This window comes from Cryptomeria japonica, chromosome 8 (genome assembly GCF_030272615.1).
Source record: "Cryptomeria japonica chromosome 8, Sugi_1.0, whole genome shotgun sequence".
NCBI classification, from domain to species: Eukaryota; Viridiplantae; Streptophyta; class Pinopsida; order Cupressales; family Cupressaceae; genus Cryptomeria; species Cryptomeria japonica.
The window spans coordinates 203,057,774-203,084,622 of record NC_081412.1 but is presented as its reverse complement, the minus strand read 5'-3'; the positions used below and the strand labels follow the sequence as shown (position 1 = coordinate 203,084,622).

At 36.4% G+C, this 26,849-nt stretch overlaps 1 protein-coding gene across 4 annotated transcripts in view; it reads left to right on the top strand.

Annotated features, from left to right (window-relative positions):
- Positions 1–26,849, top strand: part of LOC131048386 (calcium-transporting ATPase 2, plasma membrane-type) — an 82,160-nt gene that overhangs the window by 42,676 nt on the left and 12,635 nt on the right. For 3 of the 4 annotated variants that reach the window (XM_057982333.2, XM_057982334.2, XM_057982332.2), the window contains exons 2-4: positions 19,270–19,324; positions 19,419–21,367; positions 21,578–21,736. In XM_057982333.2, coding sequence (XP_057838316.2) covers positions 19,270–19,324; positions 19,419–21,367; positions 21,578–21,736 — 2,163 coding nt within the window. Of the gene's footprint in view, positions 1–8,647; positions 9,161–19,269; positions 19,325–19,418; positions 21,368–21,577; positions 21,737–26,849 lie in introns of those variants that run through there. The other variant, XM_057982331.2, reaches the window with a different exon arrangement.

Genomic DNA, 26,849 nt, shown 5'->3' with positions numbered 1-26,849 from the left:
TATGGGTGAAGGACTTGAGGATTGAACAAATTGAGCAAAGTCAGGTGAAAGGACTAAGTCAAGAGTCTTTCCTAGGGATGCGTACCTTGCTTCCTCACTAGAGCGAAATTTTCCTAAGTACCTTGACTCTATACCTTGCTAAGGACATAGACTCCTGTACCTTCTGAAGGATCTAGAGCGAAATTTCCATGTACCTTGCAAAGGTCCTAGAGCAAAAATCTTCACAAGTACGTGTACCTTCCAAAGGTCCTAGAGCGAATTTTGCTTCAAGTCATGTACCTTGCTAAGGTCCTAGGGCGAATGTCCTTGTCAAGGATCCAAAGCGAATTTTGAAGTGATGTTCTTGGAAAGGTCCTAGAGTGAATGTCCTTGTCAAGGATCCAGAGCGAATTTTGAAGTCATGTCCTTGAAACTTGGAAAGGTCCTAGAGCGAATGCCCTTGGAAAGATCTTAGAGCAAACTTTGTCCAAAATCAAGTATGTATCTTTCCAAGGGTCAAAAGCGAATTTGGAGAGATCATGCATCTTAATCAAGATTGAGAGCGAACTTTGTCATGTACCTTCTAAAGGATCAAGGGCGAAATTCTCTTCACCAAGTGGTGTACCTTCCAAAGGTCATAGAGCGAATTTCAAGCCATGTCCTTGGAGAGGTCCTAGAGAGAATTTCAAATTTCTCCAAATCATGTACCTTGCCTCAAACTTGGAGCAAATTTTTCATCTTAAAACAATGTACCTTGGCCACCAGAAAGAGCAAATTTTTTTTCATCAAGTCTTGTCCTTCCAAAGGATCCAAAGAGCGAATTCCATTATGAGTCTTGTCCTTGCCAAGGTCAGAGAGTGAATTTCATTTTGAGTCTTGTTCTTGCAAAGGATAGAGGGCGAATTTCATTTTGAGTCTTGTCCTTGCCAAGGTCAGAGAGCGAATTTCATCATGTCTTTACCAAGGTCTTGGAGTGAAATCCTTATCAAGGTCACATACCTTAGAAAGGACATAGAGCGAATTTTTTATACAAGTCATGTCCTTGGAAAGAACACAGAGCAAATTCTATTTTTAGGTCCGGTCCTTGCTCAAGATGTAGAGCGAAATTCTTATCAAGAGTCTTGTCCTTGCTTAGGACATGGGTGAGTTTTTTCCTTTAACCTTGTTTTTTCAAGAGGACATAGAGTGAAATTCTTTTAAGGTCGTGTACCTTACTAAGGTTCAAGAGTGATTTTCATTTTAGGTCCTATCCTTGCTAAGGACATGGAGCGAACTATTTACCTTGACCTTGTCCTTGCTAAGGATGTAGAGAGAACTATTCTTACCTTGACCTTGTCCTTCCTAAGGTCCTAGAGCGAATCATGGATGTACCTTGCAAAGGATCCAAAGCGAAATTCATTAAAAGGAAACATTTTGGCGCCAAGATCAATTCAAATTTCGAATTGCTAAAAGAAGAACTCTAATGTGTTAAGTCGGTCAGCATGAGGAAGACAATTTGTTGTTTTATTTTTGCTAGATTAAGTCAGTCTATTACCCCAAAAGACACACCTTTACCCTAAATCGCATATATAAGGAGGATCAAATTAATCATTTTAACACAATTCCTCTCCAAAAGCGAATATTGTCAGCAGGTCAACGAATTTCTCCAATTGAACAGCGAACTTCATCAAGCATCAACAATTATAAAAGGCGAATTTATCATTTGAAGATCAGAGGGAGAGAATTGTACTCATTTGGGAGACATATCAATCCGTAAATTTGATCATTAAGACAACCCAGATTTGCCCTAGGACATTAAGTTTGCCTTCCACATAGTGAATTCATTGATTATTGTCAATCCTTTGATCAGATTTAGAAAGAAATCATCAAAAATCAAAGATTAGATCAAGCTGTATATTATGTGTGTTTGATTTTCAATTTTTCATTTTGCAAGAGGTAAGGAAAGAGATCAAATGGGCCAGGTTGAAGGAAGATCGAAGCAAAGATCTCAAGGAGAGAATTTCAGCATCAAGGTCAAGATACAAGGAAGACCTGTTCAAGAAGCTTCATCAGCAAACACAAGAACATCAAAGAAGAGAAGATCTCAAAGTGTTTGAAGATTCCCACCACATCATGACGACATGAGATAAAAGGAATGCAAGGAAGAATCCACTCAACTACCACAAGGCACTAGAGCATGAAGAAAAGATAACCCACATGATGGAAGAATGTTTGACAATCTTGAATTCCCTTCGGGAATCTAAGAATCAAATTCATTACATTGAAGAGCTACATTCAACCAAGTGCATCATCCACTCGAAGTACATCATGAGCAAGAGAAAGTCAACCAAGGTCATCCCACAATATCAAACATGATCAAAGAAGCAAATAGTTTTAGAAGAGTTAATCAAAGTCTGCTTCTCATCAATCATCACTGCTGAAACTGGATAATGTTGAGTATAAAGAGATATTGCTGAACACTCTTTTCATGATCATGAATCAAATCAAATCTACAAGTGCAAGATTGAGGTGGCATCGCAGTCGCTACTCCACCAATCAGAGAGGTCCACATCAACGTGTCTTGATTCAATGAACCAACCTCACCCATGGATGCGCAAACTCTGATGTACCTACGCCTGATATCTATCAGTCTACACTCATTGAATTTAATTTTCTCATTGGCTAAGGAGAGTTTTTTATAACAAACCCTAATTAGGGTTTCATTGTAAAATCTTGGCCATTGATGGAGATTCAATCCCAACTGTTCATTGTAGGTGAGCTCTCTATATAAAGCTCAAGCTCTTCATTTGTAAAAGGTTAATAGTGAGTAGATTAGCGAATAGTTAGTAATAGGAGAGAGTAGAATAGCAATTAGAATAGAAGTTAGATTAGGAGGAGAAGGCATAAATTGTTGCCTAAGTTGTAAATTAACTCCATTTTCATTGAAGTTATGGTGAAGTGTGTTGTTTCATTAGAATGTGCATGGTTTCTTGTTAGATGATAAATAATCAGATTGAATGGAAGAATTTGTTGAATGTATTTATATGGAATCTGTTTAGTCCGTACCACTAGCCTCTTGCTGATTGTATGTGCACCTTGTGTGGTCAACTGGAATGATATGAACTTAACTTCAAATCGTTCTATGTAATGGTGATCAATGTTCGATGGTAATAATTTGAACATCTTTGAAATGTCCTTAGAAGATTGCATTGAGCTTGTGTCAAATTGTTTAGTTTGATGGTGAGACCTCGCTCGCTAGGATTCCATCTAATCATTCATCTATCTTCTCACATTCTAGGCTTTAGAATAGACTCTCTTAACCCTTCATCTTTTGCCTTTTTTTCAAAACTCGAGCTAGTTTAGGATCAAAAAGCATCACCAGATTGTAACATCAGATGATCTAAGTTCCAGCAAATCAAGCATTCATGCATTCAAACATAAGTCCCCTTGTGATTCCAGCATAATCACATCAAACCAACGAGCTTATCCATACGTAGTGACCCTACATTCATGAACCTTGGAGTCTTCTAAAGTGATCCTTAAGCTAATCTTCAACATTTGAGAGATTTTGTTCAAAAGAGGTTAAGGTACTTAAGGTATTTTATTCTGTGTTGTCCCTACCTAAAATCATTAAAATTTGTCTCTACCTAAAATAGTAGTTGCAAGCTAGGTATTGCCAAAACCAGTGGCTTGCTAATCTTTTACTTCAGCTAAACAAATGCCTTTTGTTGAATTCTACCCCATATAAAAGACTTACCAATTGACATTAGGGAATATAAGGCATTGCAACTCTGGAATATGATTTGATAAGCTTTCTCAAATATTGAACTACCTCTAGAAAACTCCTTGCCTCAATCACAATGAAAGTCTTGGATCTTTGTTTGTTAAATTTTGATCTCAGCTACTTCATAGACTTAGCTAATCTTTGATATCAAACTTAGACAACTATTTGGTGTATTTGGTGACTGCCCTTTTAAAAAGTCAAATGAATATTTGCCTATGTAATCAGCAATATGAATATAAACAACAAAATTCTATTTTCTACAATTCATGGGTTAAACTCTATTTTATTTACTCTCTATATCTCTATGCTATGGAAATGCCCTTAAGTTTTTTAAAAAAGCATTGCAATTGTGGAATATGGTTTGATAAGCTTTCTAAAATATTGAATTAACCCTACAAAACTCCTTGCCTCAATCACAATTAAACTCTTGGATCATTCCAAAATGGCTTCGACTTTTACTATTTGTGTGTTAACTTTTGATCTCATTTACTTCATAGACTTAGACAACTATTTGGTGTATTTGGTGACTACCCTCTTAAAAAGTTAACTGAATTTTTGCCTATGTAATCAGCAATATGAATATAAACAACAAAAAATTATTTTCTACAATTCATGGGTTAAACTGTATTTTATTAGCTATGGAAATGCCCTTAAGCTTTTTAAAAAATTTATTTCTTTGTCTCTTTTTCTACAATTTTTTATGTTTTTTTTTGCCTCCGATTTTTTCAAAAAATCTTATACTTTTGGTTTGTCGATGCTTTCCCCAAACGATTTTTGCTACTATGATTGGTACAATTGCTTACATGTGAACATTTGTATGATATTATATGCCCTAATTGCTCTTATGAAATACATTTCAAATATTGGCTAACGCTATTATAGGGATTGGGATTGCACCATAGTCTTATTTAAAAAGGAAATTGTTAACTAGCAAGTTTGACTTGAACGTGTGATTTTAGGACAATCCTAAAAGGGGACATCATAATTGGTATGGGAGCTTTGATCCTGCCACCTTGCAGGTCAAAGGGACATTTCAGAATGCCTTGCATCTTATCTTGTGGCACTTTACCTCATATCATACACACAATTGTTTAGAATGATACCCAGGGTTTAATGCCAATTGTAATCATTAATAGTCTTACTGCTATAAAATACTCATGCAAAATCTGAATCAGACTAGTGCATATCAGTGCTTTAATTATAACTTTTGTTATCTTATTTTTGTTGAGATGATTTCATATTGTATAAGTTTCGTAAGATGCATCAGAAATGGATGATCTAGCCATTCAAAGGATAAAACCCTGGTTTGTAGGAACTACTCAAGAAACAAATTTAACTGAACGACAGGTGTCCGCAAAACAGAGATTTCTCTTTCTAAGACTACTTGATATTAGACAAAGTCCTTGAAATGGGGTGCTACTGCAGGCAATTGCATAACTAATTGCTGTATCTAATCAAGATAGTTATTAGCTCCTCCAAAACTCATCCAAATATTAATCAAAATATCAAAACTAATTATTTATATAACAATGTCATGTATATAGATGTGAAATTTTACCAAGCCAAGAGTGACCCAGATTCTAAGAGATATCTGATGGAGAGAACCCTAAAATTTAAATTGTCGAATGTTAGATATGTTATATGGGGAGTCAGAACTTCAAATAATTTTCATCAATGAAATAGGATAACGATATAGAACCGACTTTTATTAATTTGTACGTTTTGTACATGATAATTTCTCCAAGTTGTGAATGACTGTTTACTTTCTGTCCCTATGTCAATCTATATATGTACACGTTTGATTGAAATGGAGAAGGCAAAGGAACTGCTATGCAAGGTTAAGCTATTAATCTTCCACATGCAACTCTTTATTTCTGTTAGTCTCTGATAAGTGATATCAAGAATTAGTGGTTGGTCTTGGTCTTTCTAGGTGTAATGTCCCCTATTGGGATATTCCTATATTTTTACCAAGCACCTGGTAAATGCACAGGTCTGCTATTTATATCAATCTGATTTGCTACCTATACTCATATATATATATGTGTGTGTGTGTACGAGAATCATCAGGTCTGATTTTCTGGTTATTGATTCAATGTTTCCTCTTATTTCCCTTCAATGCTTGCTTGGTTATGGTTTGCAGATTTGTATTTATGTTCTGATCTCTTTGATAAATTTTCATATCATTCTTCCAGATTTTCTTATAATTCTGATTTAGGTCTGCTCCTAAATCTGCTTTTAATGCTTCAGCCGTTTCGTTCTACTCCATGGATCCTTTTCAAATGAAAACTTCTCTTCTTTATATCCTCCAATGTGCGGGAGAGTCACACCTCTTCATAATGGTTACAACCTTTCACAATTACCAGCCTTCAAAAGAGTCGCTACCCTTCATCATTGCTGCTCCTTTGAAAGAGTCACTTCCTTATCTTTCCCATGAATGCTTCCTTAATTCCTTTACTCCCTTCTTTCTTCCTTCATCCCTTTTCTCCCTAAATGAAGTTCTTTTCTCTCCCTTTTATATCTCATGTTTGAGCTTCATCCCTTTTCTCCCTAAATGAAGTTCTTTTCTCTCCCTTTTATATCTCATGTTTGAGGGAGTGACAACTTTTAATTTCATACCTTTTGACCATTCATTAAACTTAACTAAATTTTCATTATATTAAAGTTTATTTTTATTCTTTTATATTTTAATAAGGGGTATTACACGAGGATAGCTGACAAGGTTGATGCTGATCATAGACTTAAGTCGCCACTTGGATCATCCACCCTTCCTGTAAAGCAAGTCCCGAGTGCATAAGTCTTGGAAGCGACTGTGGAAACTTGTCTTTGAACCAATGTATGGTGAATCCTTTCCTTTGGCAATCCACTCGAACAATTTTGGAAGCACAATAGAGTGGTATGGGTTAATTATGCATGTGTCATTTTCGCAGATTTGATCCAATTCCTTGTTTAGAGTTGCTCTACTAATACTGAATGTGCAAGACAAGGAAATAACAATGCAGAATTATATGTACCGATCTACCGATATGCAGATGACACTATTTTTGAAGCAAGGATCACTTCTGTAATCATGTAACTCTTACCTCCCATAGCACCAATGACACTTAAAGATCTTATTATACAGGTACATTGGCGATCCCACATGAAAGTGTGCCCAAGAAGAAAATCACCAGCCTCCATTAGTGGTATTTCGAAAAACCACCTCATCTTTGACACTGCTAGATGATACATGCCCCTTACATGGGCTGAGCTGCTATAATGCACCAAACAGTCCTTGTACAAGAAGGAAACAATGATATTATAAAGTAAAAATGTCTTACCTTGGCGCGTTGGGGATAAGTAAACTCTCTTTCATAAAACCTCCTGAAATGGAAAAATTGAATCTAAAATACAAATGCCAAATCAATGACTCAGACTTATTTCAGGTGCAAATAAAATGTAGTTTGCAAAATATTGTAACTAGGTGATGAATTTTGGGATTTTTAACTCAATGAGTGTACAAGCAAATAAATCACAATTCAACATAGTCTCTATTACAAGGCAAGGTTGTGGAACGAAGAAGACAATACCTAACACTGTATCTAAACCTTTCTAGCTAAGAACATCTTAGACCATAGATATGTCTCACGTATTTAATCCGCATCTTAGTATATAAGTTCTTACTTTAACGTTAAGGGATATCTATGACATTGGGACAACCTCATTGGTTCTTTATATTTACAAATTGTTGTGAAACAACCTGCCGCATGTGGGCCAAGGGCGTGTGGTATCTCGCTCTTGGGCTTAGATAAGAGTAATATTAGGAGTGCTCTATTGCAGTTTTCTATCCAACCTGTACAATGGTTGATTGTTGGAATTGAATTAAGAGAAGTCACAATCATAGTCTAGTGAATAAGGTGACACGAATTGGGAGGGTAGAGACGAACTCCTGCATTAGGTAGACCATCCCATGTTGGATGGATGGCATCCTGCCCCATGTGGGCCAAGGGGGGTGTCAATTGCTTATTTACTTCAAAAATTCAATGAACATTATATGATTTAATTATGGAATGCTATTGCAAATGATTATTAGTAGTTGATTCAATTACGAATGTTGTTACAAATGATTATTGTATTTTAATAGCCGGTTTTACCCTTTTTAACCCAACTCTCTTATAAACTGCTATTCTTTTATTATACTTTTAATTTTGTTCAATATGAAAATAAATAATTCAAGTTTAAATGAAAATTAATTAATTATTCACTCAACAAAATTATTGAAGTTTAGTTATTTTGCACTCAAAAAAATTATTGACGTATAGAATGTAAGCTGACTATTTGCGCACCCGAAAAATTCATCTTTAGACCCCCACCATGTACTTAAAAGTAGTTGCAAATGACCACATCTGATTTACATAAACTTTTTTCAATAAAAAATGCAATCTCTACTCTAGCGGATCATGCTTTTTGTTTTTCAACGATAGCGCAATAGTGCTGCACAGACCATAACTTTTTAGTCCGCCACACAGACCTTAGCTTTTCATCCATGAAAATGACAGTTCGTGCGATTGTGAGAAATTTGACAGTAGACCCTGCCTGATTGAAAATTTTTCATTCAATCCACTCTCGAAAATTATGGATTAGGGAACGAAAAGTTTATGGATTAGATGTGTACATAAAATTAGTAATTATGATTTTTTTTTAATTTCTGAGGTACGCCGAAAATTATAATTCCTTTGGAGTTTATAGGTGTGCATAAAATTTTCCCTTGACGGGATAAGGTAAAGTAATGGCATTATACACTTGCTTTTAAATTTAGCCCCTTTTGCCACCGAAAGGCCACTCCACGAACGGTCCAACTTAATGCACGAGATGTCATTGGTCGGCCTGAATGATAGACCCAGAATACCAAACTTAGTTTTAGAAGTTATAACGGCCATTTGCATTGTCAAATGTTACGGCCATTTTTCCTACTCCAGTTGGCTGCTGCTACGGAAACGGAACTTGATACGAATCCTGTTCTAATGTTGTGTTCAAATTGAATTAGAAAACGGAAATAATATCATGCCCGATCCTCAAAAATGCTACGAGGATTGTGTTGCGTCTTCCTAATTTCCCCAGAATTTTTACATTAATCTAACTTCAAAATGCACAGAAAGTTCATTGTGAGCCTTGATTCACTCGATATTAACATGCCCGTCTCGTCATAGAGAGCGGCAGGGTAGCGATAGCGGGCACTTTATTGTTTGTTTAACTGGGACAATGGAGACGATGGAGAATTATTTGACTCAATTTGAAGTGAAATCGAAAAATTCTTCGGAAGAAGCCCTTGCCAGATGGCGAAAACTTTGCAATGTGGTGAAAAACAAAAAGAGGAGATTCAGAAATACTGCCAATTTGCCCATGAGAGCCCAAGCCAAAGATATTTTAAAGAAAAACAAGGTAGGTGTCTTACTTCTTCTCACCGCTAATCCAAATTTTAAATGGAAGGTTATATGAATCTTGGTCATTGTCAGGGAATCTCTACACTAATGAATGAAAATGGAAAATCTGGAGCAACCTAGAGGTGAAAATTTGACAAATCAGAAATTTTGATCAACGTTGTGTTGAAAATTTGGCGAATAGGAATTCTTACTAGCCTTTTCGTGAGAATTTGGCAATCCACAATGGGCGGAAGGGGCTAAATTTGATGGCCATAGAGGCCGTATTTATGTATTTTTACCCTAAAAATAACAGTTAGAATTCTAGGAAGACTGTATCAGAGGAAAGGGGAGATGTAAGCGAACTATTGAACTACTAGGAAGACTGTATCATACGGAGGAGAGATTATGAAAAGGTGAACTTTAGTTGCAATTTAGTTTTACAGCATGAGCTTCAACATCCATCATTTGCATCTACTCTAATGGGTGTATTTAGGCCTAAGGATGAGCGCGAGTGTCAACAAGAGGATCTGGAACGTCTCCCATCAGAAGAGATAGACGGGGAGTCGATTCAACTCCCTGGAAGCGTTTCAGCCCTGCTATTGTGTGGTATGTGGGAAAATTTCTGTGCCTGTCAAATGGTAAGCTGTGTGTACGTTCATGTATGTGCCATTCTCACCTACTGCCGAAAAAGTAATACTATTCTGTTCCCAACTTATTCGGTTACTGATTAACAAATCCTTTCTTTTCTTCCCCTGTTCTGGTTGTGACTCTTCTCCGAACTCACTTTTTTTGACTGATCAACCTAACCATCTGGAATTGAATGTTTATTTGATCAATTTTGGGTCAAAAATAAACAAAAAAGGTTAAATAAGATACAGCAATATCTTAACAAGTTAATGAGTTTAGGTCCCTTAAGCAGCCCTTTTTGTGGAGTATAATGGCTTTCTGAATAACGTCATCCAAGGAAAGCGTGGATTATGGTCTTCAAATGCTCCCAAATAAAGTCGATTATAACGTTTAAGAAAGAAAAAAATATACTAAATTATTCTAAATGCTCAACTTAACCAACGGGAACTAAATGCTTAATTGATTTAATATCGAAATTAAGGAAACAAGCTTAAAGGACATAGTAACACCATAAGCAAGTGAATGAGCTTTAGGTCCCCTAAATAGCTTTTGTGCGGAGTCCGTTTTGCCTCCCATGGTTTTAAAATTTTAATTGATGTAGTTGAGTAATCAACTGCTGACTGCTGTTGCTATAGCAACTGACATTTCAGAGGGAAAGTGATTGATATTTGGTTTCTACGGAATTTAGGAGAAACGAATGTGCATCTAATCGATTGGCTTCCACTGAAAGGATCAAATGTGGATTTGGCGGATGAAAAAGTGGAATATGCTTCTTGCTGCATGTATTGATAGCGAGCCACTGTGAGTAAGATTTGATCTCTCCCCTCGACATGCCTTGATATGAGGGTCTCAAGCAATGGCATAAATCATGAACTCAATCTGTCTTCCAATTCTTTTTTATAGGCTATGGGTACATGTATGAGGTTGTGATAGGGGTACAGGTACAAGATTCAGGTATGGAAATCCATTTTTTAATTTTATGGGATCCTTTGTATGGAATGGCATGGGCATGTACATAGAAATATAAGAAAAAGTATATGTTCGTAAAGCTTATATAAATTTATAGATAAAATTATACAAGTTACCGAAATATTGCATAAAATACATAAGACTATGGATAATTGATAACTCAAAATACTTAAAATATTAAATGAGTCATGACACATGATCTGTTCAAATTTCAATAGGAAAATAGTTGATATTCAGAGTCATACTTAAGAATTGTGTCCAAAACTATCGTATATGTTTATATTGAGAGCATTTAAATCACCAATTTGTGTTAGAACCAGATGCATATGAGTATCTGTAGTTTAGTTTTGGTTTCCTTTGTTTTTTATTCTTCTTTTTTATTTTTATGATCTTTGTTTTCTCTATCAATCACTGTTATACCTGGGCCGTTACTGCTTTCTAATTATGTTTAATTTATGATAATTATTAGTTTCCCAGGACAACAGAAGATCCTGGGAGGTACCCAAGAGGTATCTGGACCAGTACCGATAGCAGAATTGTACTGGTATGGGGGCCTCCATGCAGCACTGTGTAATGCAGCCCTTAGAGTAACAGAGTTTAGCTTTCAAAGTCTGCTAGAAAGCTGGCTTTTCTGAAGCAGTGGAAGAATGAAATGAAATGGAAGCACTTTGAGAGGTCTACAATATTTTGACAAATTGAATTTAATTTCCACTTTTTTCAGGAACCTTTGGTCATACACCCGAAAATGTTGGGACAATTTCCTTTTATTCATGATCTGTTGAATCTCCACTACCAAATTAATATCTGTTTTGACTCTCCTTGCATGGTCTTCCACTTGTCCACACTACTGGAACCTAAGTCACAGAATACGACGATTTTCATGGATGAGGTTCGAATTTAATCGAATTTCAAACTTGTATTAAAAAATCGTTCAAATTCAGTCATAAAATTTTTTTGCTAAAAAGTGGGCAGACTGCAGAATTACTTTTTCAAAAACTTCAAATGTGAAATAAAGTAATCCAATACAATGACACTTTTATATATAAAAGAAATGGCAAGTTCCTAGAATAAGAGGGTGGTTTCCTGCACGCTAAGATTCAATTCAACATGGTCCTCTGCTGTGGCTATATAAAGGCCAGACAGAAAATGATAACTGGCAAACCCACATTGAACTATCACCTAGTAAAAATTTTCTTAGAGAAATGCAGGTGTCAAGTGCACTTCCTTCTGCAGGTTCAAAAGGGATTCCGCTGTACATTGTATTAGGCATATCATATATGATCACTAGCATTACTGAAATCCCTATGTTTCTTATGGTTTAAATTTTATAAATGTGCCATCTTTTTATAATGACTTCAAATCTATTTAGCAATGTTAAGCTATTTTGATAATTTATTAGAAGTATACATATATTTTAAAATAAACAAAATTATATAAGGCGAATTTTATTCGAATTTTTTTTCTTCGAATTTTTCCCTTGTAGAAATTTCATCTGAATTTCATGGTTGTTGAATTCGAATTCAAACCTTGTGACTTAGACTGGAACTGTTTACCATATTCATCAAATAAGTTATAATTAGACAACATTCTCAATACCTGAAGAATGTATACTCCTGACGTTCCCAGGTCAGGCTGCTCAATTGATATGTTATTTCTTGCATTCTTCTTCTTGTAGTTGCTAGTTTGCCTAGTCACTAATGAACTTGTTCTTACTACAGGGACAAATAACCTTTTTGAATTTTGAGTTCACATAACTTGAAGAACAATATAATTTACATGCGTAGTTTCTGTTATATGTTAAACTTGTTAATGCATGATAGCTTCGGTAAGATAAATGATTGAATGAGAGATAAATGAAGTCTCTCATTCAATCATTTATCATATTGATAACTATGATAAAACCTTAAAGCAATTAATTCCTCTTTGATAGCCATTCTACATTTGCATATAAATAACCTATTCATTGATAATCATACTATACATTTTGTTTATGTTCATCGATTACTAAATCTTGCATTTCAATTTATATCGATTAACATAAATTAATGATAAATAAATGATTAATGAAAATACTGATTAATATCGGGTTGCATATAATATATCGGGTGGCTTAATAATAAAGGCTACCTATAGTTATTGGGTGTTAAGCCTACACCGATAGTTATTGGTTGTTAAGGCTAACATACCGATAACTATCGGCTGTTAACATTGTGCGAACACCGATAGACATCGGTTGTTATAATAACTCCACACCGATTGACATTAACATTGAAACATGCATTTGTTTAGTATAAACAAAGAGGCACGATCAAGCAATGCCTTGATCACTATCGGCTGTTAACATTGTGCGAACACCGATAGACATCGGTTGTTATAATAACTCCACACCGATTGACATTAACATTGAAACATGCATTTGTTTAGTATAAACAAAGAGGCACGATCAAGTAATGTCTTGATCACTGATCAAGGCATTGCTTGATCGTACCCCATTTGTTAATACTTATATTGAGTGGCATTCGTGAGATAGGACATAGAAAATATTAAATGCTCCTCTCACCTACCACAAACAAGAAGATAGTCAGATTCATACATTAAGGCAATAAGATATAAAACAAGATTATTTAATAGAATATAACTTGCATATTGAATGTAAATTGAACATCATTTACATGGTATCAGAGCTATAGTTAAATCAAACCTGAGGCTGTTGAATTTTACGTAAAATTCAAATCAAGCATATATTCAACATCACAATCCTATCAATGCCTAGCGCTATCAGATTGAAGACAGACTCGCAGGAGGTGATGACTTCTCCGCATGGAAATTCAGAATTCAAATGATTCTAAAAGAAAACAAAATTGAATCATTTGTAAAGACTGAAACTAAAGAACTTGAGACTGAACCTGACAAAGCAATTTGGAAAGAAGGAAATGATAAGGCTATCAAAATCATAGTTGATGGGGTAAGGAACAACATTATGCCCATTATAAAGAAACATGAAACAACCTTCAACATGTTCAAAGCACTTGAAGACGCTTTTGAAATATCGAATGCCTGTAGAACCTTGGCTCTAAAAAGAGAGATAAATCACATAGCCATGATAAAAGGAGAATCAGTCAATGCCTACTTCATGCGAATATCTACCCTAAGGGATGAACTGGCAACCCTTGGATATGATATCCAAAGCAAAGAATTAACCCTCATTGCTTTAGATGGGTTGCCTAGCATCTGGGAAACATTCGTACAAGGCATCAGTGCAAGGGATAACTTCCCAAAATTCGATAGGCTAAAGGCTGACTGTCTCTAAGAGGAATCAAGGCAAAATAAGAAAGGGATCAAACAAAAGAATATAGATGAAGATCTTCAAGTTCTAAATACTAACTCAAACAAGAAAGGCAAGCAGAAGCAATTCAGGAAGAGAAAAGGTCGTCACGGCAAGAACTCCTTCAAGAAGGATCTCTCTCAAATTTAGTGTTGCAGATTCGACAAATTTGGGCACTATGTTGCCAAATGTCCGGAAAGAGCTAAACAAGCCACATTTGCCAAAACAGGAAAATCCAAAACGGAAGAGGACTCCGAGAAGTATGTGCTCTATTCAGCACTCACAAATCAAGCTTCAAACAAAGTGAACTCCTGGGTGATCGACAGTGGCTCATCCAGACACATCACAGGATTCAGAGAAGTACTAGACTCCATGAAAGAGGAGAATGATGAGGAGGTAACCATCGGAGATGACTCTACACACCCTGTCAAAGGAGTTGGAAATTGCACCATCAAACTAAAGTCAGGTGTATCATTACAACTTAGAGGAGTACTATATGTTCCAAGCATTAAGAGGAATCTAGTCTCAATATCAGCATTGGAGGACAATGGATACAGAGTGGCCTTCATGGACAACAAAGTATTGGCTTGGTCAAAGAACTTATCCATCAAGAAAGCTAAAACAATTGGTCAAAGACGAGGCTACTTCTATGAGCTATGCACAGAGCCCAACTTAGCCCTAATTCATGAAACTACAGATGCCAATGAAATCTGGCATAGAAGACTAGGGCACCTAAATTTTAGAGCTTTATGATCAATGGGAGACCTTGTCACAGGTCTACCCAAGCTAAAGCAATATCATTCAGGGGCATGCACAAGATGTGCCCTAGATAAAAATACTAAGGGTGCTTTTCAGAGTAGTACTAGGAAAACAAGTAAAATTTTAGAGTTAGTTCATTCTGATGTATGTGGACCTATGTCTGTAAATTCATTAGGGGGATTTCTATATTATGTAATATTTGTTGATGACTACTCTAGGAAAACCTGGATCCACTTTCTGAAATGTAAAGAATCAGAAGATATCCTTAACAGGTTTAAAGAATTCAAATCACTAACAGAAAATTACTCAGGAAACAAAATTAAAACCCTAAGAACTAATAATGGGGGGGAATACACATCAGAATTATTTAAAGAGTTTTGTAAAAATTTAGGGATTAAGAGGGAGTTAACAATACCCTACAACCCTCGACAAAATGGGATAGCAGAATGAAAAAATAGGACAATCGTTGAAGCTGCCAAAGCTACGATTCTTGATCAGAATCTAAATCTTTGGGCGGAAGCAACTAGCACTGCTGTATATATTCAAAACAGATGTCCTCACTCTCATCTTGAAGATAAGACCCCTAAGGAAGTCTTTACTAAAACAAAACCGGATATAAGCCACCTTAGGATTTTTGGATGCCCTGTCTATATTCATGTACCTAAGGAGAAAAGATTAAAATTAGAACCTTTTGGAAAAAGGGGAATCTTTGTAGGATATAGTGAAACCTCCAAAGCCTACAGGATATATATACCTGGTCAAAAGAATATTGAACTAAGTAGGGATGTGATCTTTGAAGAAAACTTAGCCTTCAAAAGAGCCCAAAGCTCTCTAGATCCTGAAGTCTATATCCCCAACCCTAGCTTAAATAGAGATCCTACTCCTGAGCTTGAGAGGGAGAATCCTGAGGAAACTATGAGTGAAACTCAAAGTCCACCTAGAGAAAACCTCAAGAAAAGACCACTATTTGCCACCAAAACTGTAGAAGCTCAAAAATTTGTTGCTCCCTTAGGAACCTTCAGAGAAAGCAAAAGGCCTAATAAATTCACTAGCTATGTTGCCCTTATGAATGATTTCTCTAAAGCTGAACCAATCAATGTATCAGATGCACTTGAACACCAAGTATGGAAGGATGCTATGTCTAAAGAGTATCAGTCCATTATGAAAAATAATGTTTGGGAAATTGTTCCTAGGCCAACCAAGAAATCTGTGGTTTCATCTAAATGGCTTTTCAAGATCAAACATGCTGCAGACGGCAATATTGAAAAACACAAGGCCAGATTTGTAGCCAGAGGCTTCTCACAAAGGGAAGGAATAGATTATGAAGAAACTTTTGCACCTGTTGGTAGGTATACATCAGTAAGAGCTGTATTAGCCATTGCAGCAGCAAAGGGGTGGAAGGTACACCAAATGGATGTTAAGACAACTTTTCTAAATGGTGAGATCTCAGAAGAAGTCTACCTAGAGCAACCTGAAGGTTTTTAAATTCATGATGCAGAGTCTCATGTGTGTAGACTCAAGAAAGCTTTCTATGGGCTCAAACAGGCTCCCAGGGCTTGGTATGAAAGAATTGACACCTATCTCTCAGGACTAGGCTTCTCCAAAAATGATGCAGATCCTAATCTCCACTACAAAAGAAATAAAGGTGATATGCTAATATTAATTTTATATGTTGATGACTTATTAATCACAGGAAATGATCACCTTATAGATCAATGCAAGAATGATCTATCCAAAGAATTTGATATGAAGGACTTAGGACTCCTTCATTACTTCCTAGGATTGGAAGTATGGCAGAATTCTGACAACATTATACTAAACCAAGGAAAGTACACCTTGGAAATTTTGAAGAGATTCGGAATGCTAAACTGTAGACCCATGACCTCTCCTATGGAAACCAACTTCCTCTCCTATGGAAACCAACTTACATAAACTTAAAGAAGCAGCAACAGAGTCACAATCCATTGATCCTACTCAATACAAACAGATGATTGGGTCCCTGATGTACCTCGTAAATACAAGACCAGATATTTGTTATGCAGTTAATGCTCTAAGTCAGTTTATGTGTGAACCAAAGGAGATACACCTGGTTGCAGTAAAACACATTATGAGATACCTACAAGGTACCCTAAACCTTGGTCTCAAATATGAGAAAGTTGATATAGACCTACACGGATTTACAGATTCAGATTGGGCTGAAAGTGTGACAGACAGGTAAAGCACTTCAGGGTGTTGCTTCAGTCTAGGTTCAGCTATGATATCTTGGATCAGTAGGAAGCAGTCTTTTGTAGCTCAAAGCTCCACCAAGGTAGAATACATTGCAGCTTCTATGGCTGCCCGAGAGGCAGTATGGCTTAGGAAGTTGCTTGTGGGGTTGTTTGGAGAATCTATGAAACCCAATGTTATACACTGTGACAACCAGAGCTGCATAAGACTTTCAGTAAACCCAGTGTTTCATGACAGATCCAAGCATATTGAAATTCCATACCACTATGTGCGAGATATGGTAGATAGGAATGCAATCCAACTGGAATATGTTTGTACAGGAGATCAAACTGCAGACATTCTAACCAAACCTCTTTCCAAAGTGAAGGTTGATCACTTCAGAAAGGGTTTAGGTATGGTAGAAAGGTAATTTGCTTTGTAATCTATATTTGCATACCTATAAGATGTTTAATGTGTAAACCTCTTTGTCATGATAGGACAATTTTTGGATTCTCTCCCCTGGGTTCATATCTAAGAGGTGACGATCTCTCAAGATAGTGAACACTTGTATGGGGACATTATAAGGTGACGATCTTATAATGTCCAAACCAGTTATCATGTTGGATCTCTGGTGTGTCATGGATGTGCCATGATTGTGTTGTGATAAAACATTTGTTTAAAATGTTAGTGCACATATCACAACTTGGATAAGATGAGAAATTAATCTTTCTTATATGATTATCCTTAAGTATTGCGTGTGTAGGCAATACTGATATCACATGCTTAGGTGATATCCTGTCAATCACAAGATTGATGTGATGGACTTCAGTATCACGTGTTTAGGTGATACTTCATATCATATGATTAGGTGGTATGATTTCCTAAGAATGTCTAAAATGCTAACTATCAATTGAATTGTGATGCTTGAATATATTGTCTACATTCATCTTACCTAGCTAAGAGGGAGTGTTAATGCATGATAGCTTCAGTAAGATAAATGATTGAATGAGAGATAAATGAAGTCTCTCATTCAATCATTTATCATATCGATAACTATGATAAAACCTTCAAGCAATTAATTCCTCTTTGATAGCCATTCTACATTTGCATATAAATAACCTATTCATTGATAATAATACTATACATTTTGTTTATGTTCATCGATTACTAAATCTTGCATTTCAATTTATATCGATTAACATAAATTAATGATAAATAAATGATTAATGAAAATACTGATTAATATTGGGTTGCATATAATAAATCGGGTGGCTTAATAATAAAGGCTACCAATAGTTATCGGGTGTTAAGCCTACACCGATAGTTATTGGCTGTTAAGGCTAACATACCGATAACTATCGGCTGTTAACATTGTGCGAACACCGATAGACATCGGTTGTTATAATAACTCCACACTGATTGACATTAACATTGAAACATGCATTTGTTTAGTATAAATAAAGAGGCACAATCAAGTAATGTCTTGATCGGTCATGACCGATCAAGGCATTGCTTGATTGTACCCCATTTGTTAATACTTATATTGAGTGGCATTCGTGAGATAGGACATAGAAAATATTAAATGCTCCTCTAACCTGCCACAAACAAGAAGATAGTCAGATTCATACATTAAGGCAATAAGATATAAAACAAGATTATTTAATAGAATATAACTTGCATATTGAATGTAAATTGAACATCATTTACAAAACTAACCATTAGGAGATCAAAAGCTTGCACAATAGTTAATTATCGATTTCTCAATGATGTCTTAGATGAAAATGGGTGGGGCCCAGCTCATAGGTAGGGGTTCCCAAGGGGGCACCTGACTAAAGGTGTGATCAGTGACACATAAATTGATTATGAGTTCTCTTATTCTTTACCTGCCATAAAAAATTCTGTTTAAGCCTAAGGATATAACATTTTTCAGAAAGATATTACTACCATCCGCATGCAGAGGATTATCAACAGGATTTTGTTAATATATGCAGTATTGTACACACCTTTTAAGGGCAGATTCATAATTTTTGTTGCAGATGTATGTGGTTTCCAGTTGAGTGACAAACTCGTCATTTTCTACATGATATGTGTATCATGCATGTATTTATTTGGTTTGTAGAATAAGGGTGAATGCAGGTTTAATTTGTTTCTGATATAGCTGATTATGTTGCATTTTCAATCTTCAAGGATTAGAACCTGTTATTATTATACTTGCTGTTTTTAATTGTTTTTTGTTGTAACAGGAGAAACTTAGGGTGGCCCTTTTGGTTTCAAAGGCTGCATTTCACTTTATTGATGGTATGGTTAGTTAATCTGGAGAATCATGTCTTAGTTGTGTAGCATATTTTTGGAATTTTGTATAGTAGACTTGTTTAACACTGGTGTTATGCAGCTGGTCAGTTGAGTCCTTATACGTACAATGTGCCGGATGATGTCAAATCAGCTGGATTTGGTATTGATGCCGATGAGCTAGCTTCCATTGTAGATGGCCATGATATAAAAAAGCTGAGATTCCATGCTAGAGTTGAAGGAATTGCTGATAAACTCACTACATCAGCTACAAATGGTATAATTGCAAATGGAGATAACTTGAAACTAAGGCAGAAAATTTTTGGGTTCAACAAATTTGATGAAAAACCACCTCGGGGATTTTGGATTTTTGTGTGGGAAGCATTTCAAGATTTGACACTCATGATTCTTGCAGTTTGTGCAATAGTGTCCTTAGGTGTTGGAATCGTTACTGAGGGTTGGCCCAAGGGTGCCTACGATGGTGTAGGCATTGGTCTGAGCATTTGTATAGTTGTGTTTGTTACAGCGATCAGTGATTACAGACAATCATTGCAGTTCAGGGATTTAGATAAGGAAAAAAAAAAGATCTTTGTACAGGTTACAAGAGATGGCTATAGACAAAAGGTCTCCATATATGACCTCGTTGTTGGTGATTTAGTGCACTTATCAATTGGGGATCTAGTTCCAGCTGATGGGCTTTTCATTTCAGGATATTCTCTATTAATAAATGAATCAAGTTTGACTGGGGAGAGTGAGCCAGTAAGTGTGAATAAAGATAGTCCTTTTGTTTTGTCTGGAACAAAGGTCCAGGATGGATCTGCTAACATTTTAATCACTACTGTTGGCATGAGAACAGGATGGGGTAAATTAATGGCAACCTTGACTGAAGGAGGTGAAGACGAAACTCCATTGCAAGTCAAACTTAATGGTGTTGCAACAATTATTGGAAAGATTGGATTAGCATTTGCAACAGTTACATTCATTGTATTAACGTTAAGGCTGATCATAGAGAAGTCAATCAATCACCTAGCATGGTCAGGAGCTGATGCAGTTACTATAGTGAACTTCTTTGCAATTGCAGTGACAATCATTGTGGTTGCAGTTCCAGAGGGCTTGCCACTGGCTGTGACTTTGAGCCTTGCTTTTGCTATGAAGAAGATGATGAATGAAAGAGCACTTGTGCGCCATCTTTCAGCATGTGAGACAATGGGCTCTGCAACATGTATTTGTAGTGATAAGACGGGGACACTAACAACAAACCATATGGCTGTTGTTAAAGTTTGGATATGCGAAATTGCCAGTAAGATTGAAAATGCTAGGGAAGCTGAGAATTTAAGGTCCAAAATCCCTGAAATTGTGCTAAAATTGCTTTTCCAGTCCATATTCCAGAACACAGGTGGTGAGGTAGTGGTGACCAAGGAGGGAAAACGTGAAATATTAGGTACACCCACAGAGTCTGCTTTGCTAGAGCTTGGACTGTCATTGAGTGGAGATTTTGTTGCAGAGCGCAGAGAATCTAAAATAGTAAAAGTTCAACCTTTCAATTCCGCAAAGAAAATAATGACTGTTGTGGTAGAACTTCCTGATGGAAAACATCGAGCCTATTGTAAAGGTGCCTCAGAAATCGTATTGAAAATGTGTAAAAATGTTGTAAATGCGAATGGTGAGATTGATGCAATGGATGAAGCATTATCTTGTCATCTAATGAATGTTATAGATGGTTTTGCTTGTGAAGCTCTTCGAACTCTGTGCCTTGCTTTCATTGAGTTGGAAAGCAGTTTTTCTCCAGAGAAGGAGATTCCAACAAACGGTTACACTTTTGTTGCTATTGTTGGCATCAAGGATCCAGTTCGTCCTGGTGTTAAGGAAGCTGTTCAAGTTTGTAAAAATGCTGGTATTCTTGTGCGAATGGTTACTGGGGATAATATTAATACTGCAAAAGCAATTGCAACAGAGTGTGGTATTTTAACAGAGGACGGTATTGCGATTGAAGGTCCTGATTTTCGTGTAAAGAGTATAGAAGAGATGAAAAATCTTATACCAAAAATTCAGGTACTATGATCAGAGAACCTATTTGATTGTTCCATATCATTTTTTAGGTTACTAAAAGAAAGAGAACATAAATGAATTGATGAATTTGAATTTTTGGTTTTTTTTTTTTTCAATAAAATACATTTGTTTTTAGTTTTCATTAATAAGATGCTAATAAATAAACTATAAAGTAATCTTTTTATTTGAAAAATGCTGACTTTAAGAGTGCAGGTCATGGCAAGATCTTCTCCAATGGACAAGCACACTCTTGTGAAACACTTGCGTACAGATCTTGGAGAAGTAGTTGCTGTGACTGGTGATGGAACCAATGATGCACCAGCTTTGCATGAAGCTGACATTGGGCTTGCAATGGGGATTGCAGGGACTGAGGTGTGAAATTACCATCCATGGACTGAATGTGATGAAAAAGTATACTAACTGTGAAATATTGTTTCATAGACTGGGTTAATTTGCTTTATTATTGTGCAATTTTAATAAAACAAGTTATGATTGTAGGTTGATCATGTTATCACTGGAAATATCATATTTTATTCTTATCTGTATCATTATATTCCTTTTTATATCAGTATATCAAACCATAAGCCATGTAATTTGCACAGTTGCACTGGCCTAAGATAGATGAAACTTAAATTAGTATTTTTCATAGACATTGACTGATGGCTACTTTGGCATTGCCATGGTAAAATAGAGTGCTCTTATCAAGACTCACATCATTTATTGAACAGAAGTGTAATGCCCCCAAACGAACAACTCTAATAAATGGATTAAATATCAAACATGTGCAAGTTGGAACAATAATAAAATAACCATTGTAGATGCGGAACCCTAGCTGATTAGCAATAATGCAATATTGCAAACCCTTGCAAATCAAACTTGCACTTCCGAACAGCAAATTTAAACTCTCATACTGCTGGTATACCTCCTCAAGTGCAACATAAACAGCAGATCTAAATTGTATCTGTCAAACATTGCAACTACGAGTGCTTAATTATTGTTAATTTTAGCAATCAGATTAATCAATAAATAACAGAAAATCAGAATGCAATGAAGAACAAACACATAACACACAGATACCCTGGGAAAACCTCCCTCTTGGAGGAAAAACCCAGCATCAAAAGGTCTCAGATCTGATTGTATTAGGTCAGAAATAAACAATTACAAATTTGCCCAGCTAGGGCTAGATAGGAACAGACTTATCTGACTGTTAAACTCAGATCTGAACTTAGCTGAATTCCAATGTGATAATGAGCAGACCCTAGGGCAGAGTAGAATCAGATTTCTTCAGCCTGAAGATGCACACACAACATGAAGGGAATTCACCACCTTTGAGATGATTCACATGACAAGGAGACCTCCCAAACAAGTTCACTATGCAAGGAATTAGATTCGCTGTTGTCCAAAGTGAATTCGCTGGTCTTGAATGCTCGCAGATCAGAATTCGTATGGCAGAAGATATTCGCTCAACAGACGTAGATTTTTGTTGGAGGAATGAATGTGTTCTAAGGCTTTATCTTGCCTTACATATATATGAGTTACAAATAATCTAATAGTCTTGGTCGACCACAAGGAGTTTGGTGACAAGATGTAATTTGAATTTACAATTACAAGCTATATCCACTTTGAGTCTTGCCCTATAACAAGTTACCCTTTACATTTTGCTTATGTGCCCAAATAGGGCCTGCCCTTTTAATATTACAAGTTACAATTTTGGGCCCAACCCCAATTACATTAAGTGATCACATAAGTCATCACAATATACAATAAATTTAAATGGCCAAGGGCCACATTAAAATTTAATATGCTAGGAATATGACCTAGCTATTTTCAACACTCCATCTTAGCTAGAGAGGATTACCAAAAAAAATAAATAACCAGGTTATATTGTGATCATCACCATGACACTCTCAAAGGGTGATAAAAGAAAATAAATGGACTCTTTCCATGATATCCATCTTGCATTGCCCGCAGAGAATGGATCCACCTTGCATTGCCCGTACTGGGTGACTCCACCTTGCATTGCTCGCAGAGGGTGCAAGATTTAACTTAGTGCATCACTGTGACTGAGACTCCCTCTCAGCCAAAACTGTGTTCTCAACAACTCAAGTCTCTCTCTGAAGTACTAAACTTCACTCGAGCAAGAGGCTTGGTGAAGACATCTGCAATCTGCTCATCAGTGCTGACATATTTCAGCTGAATGGCACCTCTTTGTACCATATCACGAACATAGTGATAATGGGTTTCCTCATGTTTTGACCTGTCATGAAACACAAGATTAACAGACATCTTAATACAATTCTGATTGTCACAATGAATGACTGTGGGTTCCCAAGGTTGTCCAAACAACCCAGCAAGAAGCTTGTGAAGCCATACTACTTCTCTTGACGCCACACTTGACGCAATGTACTCAGCTTTTGCAGTACTCAAAGCAACTGAGGACTGCTTCTTGGCCGAGGAGATCACGACAAAACCCAAACTGAAACAAATCCCGGAAGTGCTCTTCCTATCAGTTACACTACTTGCCCAATCAGAATCGGAGTAGCCTTCTAGGGTGATGACAGTGTTGATTGGATACTTTAGCCCGTAGCCAACTGTGCCTTGCAAATATCTCAGGATATGCTTGGCTACAACAAGATGAACATGCTTCAGTTTGTTCATGAACTGGCTGAGGGCACTCACTGCATAACAAATATTCGGTCTAGTGTTAACTAGATACATCAAGGATCCAATCAATTGCCTGTACTTCGATGGATCTGCAAAATCGGAGTTAGCTACAGATAAACTCAATTTTTTCAAGTTAGTTTCCAAAGGAGTAGACATAGGTTTGCAATCCATCATACCACATTATCAATATATCAATAGTATATTTTCCTTGACTATTAGATCTTTGCCATACTTATAATCTTAGAAAGTAATGCATTAGGCCTAGATCCTTCATTTCAAATTCAGTGGCTAATTCTTTCTTACATCTAATGATAAGACTATCTTCACCAATTAGAAATAAATCATCCACATATAAAACCAAAATTAGAATTTCACAATCAAATACTTTAAAGTAAATGTTAGAATCAAGATCATTCTTACAAAATCCTAAACTAACCAAATACTTATCAATTCTTTCATACCAAACTCGAGGGGCTTGCTTGAGGCCGTAAAGAGCTTTCTTCAATCCGCACACGTGGGATTCTCTATCATGAATCTCATATCCTTTTGGTTGTTCAATATAGACTTCTTACTCAATGACACCATTAAGAAAAGCAGTCTTTACATCCATTTGATATAAATTCCAGCCCTTAGCTGCAGCAATAGCTATAATGGTTCTAATAGAAGCATATCTAGCAACAGGAGCAAATGTTTCTTCATAATCTATGCCTTCCTTTTGAAAAAAACCACGAGCTACAAATCTAGCTTTATATTTCTCAATACTTCCATCAGTAGTACGTTTAATTTTAAACAACCATTTAGAGGATACAATAGACTTACCTTTAGGTCTAGGCACAATATCCCATACATCATTCTTGATGATGGATTGATATTCTTCGTCCATGGCTAACTTCCACGTTTGCTGGTTCATAGCTTCTTCTATATTGATGGTTCGGTCTCAATAATGTTGCACATCATTGTAACATGGTTGGAGAACTTCTGAGGTATCCTTTCTCTGAATGTTCCTTTGGGAGTTGCAAACTTTTCAGCTTCTTGGATTGTGTTCCTAACCCAAAGTGGTCTCTTCTTACTGACTGCAATATCTCTGGGTCCATCAGTTGGATCTAGAGGCTCAGAAGGATCACTATGCTCAATATATTCAAGAGGCTCAATAGTCTCCCTCTGAATCTCAGGGTTAGTATCAATATCCATATCTTGACTATCATTAAGTTCTTTATTATTATAAACAAGGGAACCTTTAGATTTCTTAAGAGCAATATTTTCCTCAAAAGTAACATCTCTACTTACCTCAATATACCTTTGCCTTGGAATGTAGACTCGGAATGCTTTGGAAGATTCACTGTATCCAACAAGGATACCTTTCTTCCCGGATGGCTCTAGTTTAGTTCTCTTTTCCTTTGGTACATGAACATAGATAGGACTTTCGAAAATCTTTAGGTGGCTGATATCAGGTTTGACTCCAGTGAAGGCTTCTTCAGGAGTCATGTTCTTCAACACACAATGAGGGCATCTATTCTAAATATACACTACAGTCGTAGATGCTTCGGTCCATAAGAAAGTTTGCAGATCCTGATCATGAATCATTGCCTTAGCAACTTCAACAATGAATCTATTCTTTCTTTCAGCCTCACCATTTTGCTGAGGATTGTAGGGAACACATAACTCTCTCTTAATTCCCGTCTCTACACAAAAGTCATGAAAACTATCTGAGGTGTATTCACCTCCATTGTCAGACCTTAAAACTTTAATTCTTTTTCCAGATAGATTTTCAACTAAAGCCTTAAATTCTTTGAACATACTTAGTACTTCATCAGTTTCTTTAGTTTTCAGAAAGTAAATCCAATTCTTTCTAGAGAAATCATCTATGAATATAACATAATATAAGAATCCACTAGGAGAAGCAACAGACCTAGGTCCACATAAATCAGAATGAACAAGTGCTAATTTTTCTTTAGCTCTACTTTCACTTTTATGAAATGGACTTTTAGTGTTCTTACCTAAAGCACAACCTTTGCAAGTATCATCATGAAGGTGACTAAGTTTAGGCATACCTTTGACCATCTTCTCAAGTGAGAGAAGTGTTTGGAAGTGTAGATGACCAAGCCTTCTGTGCCATAGTTCACTAGACCCAGCAGCCTCATGAATGAGGGTTTGAACAGTACGAGTTGAAAGCTTGTATAAACTATCATATCTATTACCAATAACACGAGCAGATTTAAAGCTAGATTTCTTATGCCATGCAAGTACTCTACCCTCAGAGAATGCTACTTGATAACCCTTATCTTCTAATGCAAAAATGGAGATAAGATTCCTTTTAATTCCAGGTACAAATAAAGTATCACTGAGATGTAGGGAGATACCAGAATCTAAATTTAAAGAAGTATTACCGAAACCTCTTATTGAATACCGTGCATCATCACCAATTACCACATGAAGATTAGACTCTTTTTCTATCAAGTTTGAGAGGTGCTTCCGATATCCCGTGATGTGCCTAGATGCACCACTATCTATCAACCAAGTGTTGCTATCACTCGGCACATTGCTTGATAACGCAAAAATGAAGAGGAAGTTTTCATTATCCTTCGGTTCTGCAACTTCATTTAGGTTTGCTTCTCCTTGCTTAGGCTGATATTGTCATTCCTTCGCATAGTCACCAAATTTGTCACATCTGAAGCAGCGAATGTGTGAAAGATCTCTTGGCTTCTTTCTTGAATCATGACTTGCTGAAGGTTTGAAATCTCTATTCCTCTTGAAGTTGCCCTCCTTCCAATTTCCACCTTTCTTCTTGACTGATTGGGCTACAAGCATGTGATGATCTCCT